General features: G+C 36.5%; 2 protein-coding genes across 3 annotated transcripts in view; both read left to right on the top strand.

The window, feature by feature from the left end:
- The window catches only part of LOC107585068 (neuronal pentraxin receptor-like), a 25,457-nt gene that overhangs the window by 11,625 nt on the left and 7,286 nt on the right, over window positions 1-6,546 (top strand). The window lies entirely within an intron of this gene.
- Window positions 817-5,012, top strand: dnal4a (dynein, axonemal, light chain 4a). Of its 2 annotated transcripts, none has more exons than XM_016271840.1 (4): window positions 817-886; window positions 2,002-2,084; window positions 4,201-4,284; window positions 4,515-5,012. In XM_016271840.1, the coding sequence occupies exons 2-4, from the start codon at window positions 2,013-2,015 to the stop codon at window positions 4,677-4,679; spliced, it is 321 nt and encodes a 106-aa protein (XP_016127326.1). In that variant the 5' UTR covers window positions 817-886; window positions 2,002-2,012; the 3' UTR covers window positions 4,680-5,012. The 2 variants fall into 2 exon arrangements, with proteins under 2 accessions (XP_016127326.1, XP_016127329.1); XM_016271843.1 differs by lacking the exon at window positions 817-886 and adding an exon at window positions 1,031-1,060.

Here is a 6,546-nt window from a genome sequence, read left to right as displayed (position 1 = left end):
ACACACACACACACGATGCGCAAAACTGTGCATTTGAACAGTCAATAGCAAATACTTAAACTAATAACAAAACAGTAACTGATTCAGAAGCGCAGATTGTCATAGCAAAGTCAGAATTACCTCCTCTCCTAGGTTCACGAAACGGTCGTTCATAAAATGCATTGCTGTTCTGTTGTAAGTGATCTTAAAGATTCCTAAATGCATCTACTTTTGGAAGGCCAAATAAAGAGCTTTTGCTTTCGCCTAGAAACACACAGCGTCTCCCTGACATGCTGCTTCAACACTAACTGCGGTTACTGAAACCACGCCTTCTTTCTTTGCGTGAACATTTGGGCGGCATTATGTTAATATTTCCACATAGTGAGGTAGATATGTGGGGGCGTGTTAGAACGAGCCGTTTTAGGGGGGCGTGGCAGAGTCTTAACTTTGATAAAGAATATCTCTTTGGGTTTGAGACTTTAGTCTTTGCAACTTCAGGGATCTTATCTATGCACAATCAGCTTGTAACACTCCAAAGAGAAAGGAAAACTTGAAATCGCATCATATGACCCCTTTAACACAAAAACACACTTTCAGGCTTTTTTTCATACTGTTACTGATATACACGCACGATCACTTACAAAAAAGTAAAGTAGGCTATTCTTGGAAATGCCCAGAATTATCATGAAAATACATATAATTATTGTATTATAGTTTATACAATAACAATATGTCCAGAATCGTGTCATTGTATCAAAGGAGAAAGAAAGAAAGAAAGAGAGAAAGAAAGAAAGATGTGGACGGAGGCGGAAATGAACAGGTCACGTGGGTCGGAGGTTGCCAAGGCCGGTGTGTCTCCATGACAACACTAGTAGAGGAACGTGTCTGTGTATAGTGCTACAGAGGGGTATGTACTTGAGCTGTGCTGTTAAAAATGAAATATTACCGAGCTTTAAATGATTTACATGTTTACATTTCAACATTTCTTTCAGCTGTTTATCAGTCGTAGCGTTTTAAGTCGAAGGGGGATGGAGTCGAGCTAGCAAGCTAACATTAGCCCAGAGATGCTAAAAACAAACGCGTACTGGATACACTTGTTTATCTTCATACTTATTTATCAGTTTATCAACTTATTTTATATAATGACGCGCTGAAGACGGAAAACATATGTATTTTCCCACAATTTTTATTTGTTTTGGTAGGTAATCTTTTTAAGTGTGTAGAATTCTGGTTCTGTTGCCCTTTGCACAATTAATTTTTAACAACAGAGTGTTTATTTTGTATAAATCTGAATGCTTTTAATAGAATATTAATTGAATGTTGTGAAATGCTTTTACAGTAATTGACCATGTACATGACATGGGCTCTTAACATTAAGACTTACACATTTTACACAAATATACATCTTATACAAATATTGTAAATGCAATGCTAAGATGTTTACAGTTAGAAAATGGTCTTTTCGTTCTGATTAAGTTAAGTTAAATAAAAGTTTAATAAAATGTTTTTGGAAAGAAGTCTCTTATGCTCCCCGAGTCTGCATTTATTTAATCAAAAATACAGTGATATTGTTAAATATTATTACAATTTAAGATAACTCTTTTGGGTTTCAGTATATTTAAAAGCATCATTTATTCCTGTGATGGCAAAGACGAAATTTTAGCAGTCATTACTCGAGTCTTCAGTGTCACGTGATCCTTCAGAAATCATTTTATATAGTTATTAAACTCTTCCCCTTTCCACTACGGCTTTAAAGCTTTACAATTTCTTATTTACTCCTTATTGGGGTCCCGATTTTCAAGAATCACCCTGATGTATAGTCTAGTCTAGTCGTTTCCTGTATGTTCATTTTGAGACATTTGCATATTTGATGAGGACAGTAACCCACATTTAATTTTGTTCATGGACAAACAAATGTGTTTTTCATTCTCCTTGCCAATGCTAAAAATGGGTCAGAATTTTGACCTAATGTTCTGATTTTCCTTTTCATCAGACAGGACTAATCCTTCTGTCTCTCTTTAGTAAAGAAAAGGATGGCAGAAACCGGTGATGGTAAAAAAGAGGATGCCGATTACAAAAGACTGCAAAGCTTTCCGCTCATCAGGGTGGGTGCAGCTCGACTGCTGCTGTGACCTAGATAGAAATAACCAGTTATGGATGTGTCTGTGTTTTTTTGTGTTAGATCACTCCAACTGCTCCCTTTTCCATCCTTTTCAAAACATGAGATTTTAAACATCTGTTTACCCCCCTTTTTTTCTCAAGCATACTATTTGCACTGCTTCTTTATTTGGCATGGATGGTCTTAAAGGGGTGGTTGACTGTTTTTTTTCTAGGCTTGATTTGTGTTTATGGGGTGCTAAATGTGTTAATGCTTCGTTTGTTAAAAAACGCATTATTTTTCCACATAATTTACCTTTATTCCACACTGCTCTGTCCCTTCTCCTCTGAACGCACTGATCATTTCCTGCTTTTATGAAGCCCCTCCCTCAGAAATACACGATGGGCTCTGATTGATTAGCTAGCCCAGTGTGTTGTGATTGGCTAAACCGCCTCTAGCGCGCGTCTAAACGTCCCGCCCCTCAACATAGAGGCATGTGCTCTGGTTGTATTGTAAACAATGACGTCGTCTATATTGCTTATCAGTTTGAGCCTGATTGAGACACAGAGGATATTATTGAAGAGGATCGCGCAGAACCTGTGCAAGCACGGCTTTTAATGGTAGGCCTAAGATTTTTGTTCGTTGTTGTCTCATACTTTTAGATACGCTGTTATTTGTAAATGCTACTGCTTATGTTAGCTTTTAATATACGGTTTTATTCTGATTAAAGCTTTAATACAGTTCGGAACCCGCACGCACGTCCATGTATAACGCTTCTAATAGTATGTGAAAATAAGTGTATTCACTGAGCTGATGATCTGAGAGAGAGAGAGCGAGAGAGATGCAGAGCGTGTGCAGAGCAGGGCGAGGCCAGGAACAGGATGAGAACGCTGCTTTAGAACATAGATTTTGAAACTTGTGAATCCATTAGAATTGATAGAAGACAGAATCGCGATTCATATGTGAATAGATTTTTACGTGCACCTCTAGTTTTCTCTTCCTCTTCTCTAAAGCAGCGCAGCATGGCCTCGCCCCCTTTGGTGCGTGTTCCCGGAGGTGGGGTTTATGTAAAATTCTGGGTTCTTGACGTAACGGACCTGGGAAGTAACTCGTTGTAGTCCCTTACCAGCCATTTTTGTTGGCATTAAACTGCCAACATTTTTAAAGACGATATCTCCGTTTGCATTGAACTTTCAGCTTCGTAACTTTGCAGATATTGTTTATGCTCAAACAGCAACATTACACACTAACTAACGTTAAAAAAGTGAAATCGCAATCAACCACCCCTTTAATATTTTGCACTGCCTTGGTCAACGGAACATAGTTTGTGTATTTATTTTAAAGTGTTTAATATATCTTTCTTTACATTATTGTAATTAATAATAATTTATAGTAACTTTTCTATAGGCTACATAACCGTTCAAAAGTTCAGGTCTCTTATGCTAACCAAGGCTGCATTTGTTTGATCAAAAATATTTTCACAGTTTAAAATAATTGATGTTTGATGAATTAATGTTTTTAAAAATGTAATTTATTCCTGTGATGATCAAGCTGAATTTTCTGCATCATTACTCCAGTCTTCAGTGTCACGTGATCCTTCAGAAATCATTCTGATATGCTGATTTGCTGCTCAAGAAACAATTCTTATTATTATCTTTGTTAAAAAAGATATATATTTGTGGAACCTGTGATCTTTTTTATTTAAGATTCATAATCTTAAAAGTTAAAAAGCAATCTGAAACTTGCACATAAATTGCGAACAAAACTATATATTCATCCATCATTTGTTTAATTTGTTCAGTTGCTTTATTAATTAATTCCCTAATTTTAGTTCAATTGTGGCCACGCATTAAGAATTACTTCCCACAACCTAGTTCCCTCATTTTAGTAAATCAGTATCGATTTGATGTTTTTATTTGATAATAAATTTTTTTGTAACAATGTAGAAGTCTTTTTTACTGTTGTTCAAATGATCGCATCTATGATGAATAAAAAAGTAGAAGTCTTACTGACTCCAGATATTTCAGTGGCAGTTTTTCTTTATAATTTCTTTCTTTATAAAAATGATTCCATTACACCTGTAAGAGCTTGACTAGAATATGTGGTGTTGGTTTCATCTGCAGCACACAGATATGCCAGAGGAGATGCGCGTGGAGACTATGGAGCTGTGCGTCACAGCCTGTGAGAAATTTGCCGCCAACAATGAGGTCAGTCAGGTTTGAGTGTGTGGGTGTGTGTGAGTGTGTGCTTTTGTTATGAAGCGCAGGCTTTCAGATAAATGTGCTCCCCAGGACACACAGGTGGGGTTGGGCTCTGTGTTTCCGTCTAGTACCGAGTCAGGACGCTTCACACGCTCACAGTCTGGCCATCTGGACTGCTCCAGTAGCCTACATGCTTTCATCTCGCTCTCTTTCTCGCTGGTTCACTCTATTTTCAGAGTGCTGCCAAGATGATCAAGGAGTCCATGGATAAGAAGTTTGGCAGTTCGTGGCATGTGGTGATCGGTGAGGGGTTTGGGTTCGAGGTGAGCCATGAAGTCAGGAACCTGCTCTACATGTTCTTTGGGGGAAGTCTGGCCGTGTGCGTTTGGAAATGCTCCTGATGCCGCTTCCTGCCCACACAATAGCCACTGTGAGACATTTATACTCACGGATCTGTCCTAACTATGCAGCCCTATTTGACTTGAGACGTGTGTGTGTATGTGTGTGAAATTGGAGGGGGAAAAAGGAGACCGATTCTTATGCACTTCTCCAGATCACTCTTTTCCTGTCTTATTTTTTAAAGGCTTCAATTTTAAGCCATAAACACAGAATTTAAGGAGTTTGATTAACTTTTTAAAACATTTTTATTGAACCTATGGAGTTTATTGCAACTGACTGTAGGATCTAATTAAGAAAATGTTACATTTTTTTCCTCTTCCTGTGCTATTTACTTTCTTTTAACATTATGGTCTTATTGTGTGCAATCCAGCACGTTATTCCAAAGAAAACTTTTGCCTTTGTAATCTTTCATCAAAATGTATTCATTTGTCCCTATCTACTAACTTATTTAATTTTGAATCCATCTTATTTTCAAATTCCTCCCTATTAATCATCCGTCGCCATTCTTTAAAAATATACAATGGATGAATGAATTCTGGTATGCTACACCCACTTTGATGGCCAATCAGTTCCAAGTGGATAAAAGTGCAGTCCAATGTTATTTTTAATTCAGAAATTAATCGTATTTTTGTTTCACAGTAAAGTTTACATGGTTTACATTATTCCAAAAAAAACAAACAAAAAAACTTTTTAATCCATGAACTTGCTCTTCATTGGAGACAGCTTTTCTTTTCTATTGACATCACATGTGTGGTATTGAATAACGTTTGCTAATAGCCAAATAGCTATTCGTTTATTTATTTATTAATTAATTCAAGTATGTATTGCTCACTTTACAGTCCTGCTCTTGATGATGAATATCCTGTTTCATTTGGAAATACACTACTGTTAAAAAGTTTGAGGGCGGTAAGATTTCATAAGTTCACTAAAGTTGCATTCATTTGATTAAAGATATTGTGCAAAATATTAAACGCTAATATTGTGAAATATTAAAATTTTAAAATAACTTTCCTAATTTAATATAATTTATTCCTGTGATGTCAAAGCTGAATTTTCATCAGTCATTACAACAGTCTTCATGATCCTTCAGTAACAAATCATTCTAAAAACAAACTTTTTTTTTTGATAAATGTTGAAAACAGTTTTTCTGCTAAATATTTTTTAAGGAAACTGCAATATGTATTGTTCAGGATTCTGATGAATAGAAAGTTTAAAAGAAGTTATTATTTTACATATTAAATCTTGTGTAACATAATAAATGTCTTAAATGTGTCCTTGAAGAATGAAAATCTAAATTTCTTAAAAAAAATAAAACCTCAAACCTTTGAACAGTAGTGTGTGTTACACATTACAGAGGTAAAATGTCGTGTAAGCAGCAATTTACAGTTATGTGTAGTATTGAAGTGCATTTGTGAGTGAACATACAGTTATGTGCTCTGTAACAACTGAAGTGTCAGTCTGCGTTTCAGTCTCTTTGAGGCTCTGAATATTCGGTTATATTTGTCTGGCAGGTTGTCGTAGGAGTGTGTTTGCTGTGTGAGGCTGTTCAGCACAGAATGTGTGTCATTTTAAAAATGCATCCTCTCTCTCTCTCTCTTTTATTCTGTTTCCTGTCCAGCAGTGTCTCAGTCGGCTGCTCTGCCACCTGTTTCAGATTCCTCTTTCTCTTTCATTGTTCCTCTTTTTTTTCTTCTTGTGCCCTGTCCTTTTCCCCTTTTTACGTAACCAGCATGTGTAGAGTGTGAATACTTGAATGTTATATACATTTTCAGAACTTGATTTCTGAAGGTTTTTGTAGTCATGCAATAATACAGTTAGTACTCTTTTTTTTTTTGGGGGGGGGGGGGGGGGGATACCCGCCACACCCCT

Source organism: Sinocyclocheilus grahami, unplaced genomic scaffold (assembly GCF_001515645.1).
Source record: "Sinocyclocheilus grahami isolate Dianchi unplaced genomic scaffold, SAMN03320097.WGS_v1.1 scaffold66.1, whole genome shotgun sequence".
NCBI lineage: Eukaryota > Metazoa > Chordata > Actinopteri > Cypriniformes > Cyprinidae > Sinocyclocheilus > Sinocyclocheilus grahami.
This window is presented reverse-complemented; position numbering and strand designations above follow the sequence as displayed.

Coding starts and splice junctions, on each gene's coding strand:
- dnal4a (XM_016271840.1), top strand. CDS start 2,013: ATGGCAGAAACCGGTGATGGTAAAAAAGAGGATGCCGATTACAAAAGA. Junction 2,085..4,200: donor AAAGCTTTCCGCTCATCAGG/GTGGGTGCAGCT, acceptor TTTCATCTGCAG/CACACAGATATGCCAGAGGA. Junction 4,285..4,514: donor AATTTGCCGCCAACAATGAG/GTCAGTCAGGTT, acceptor CTCTATTTTCAG/AGTGCTGCCAAGATGATCAA.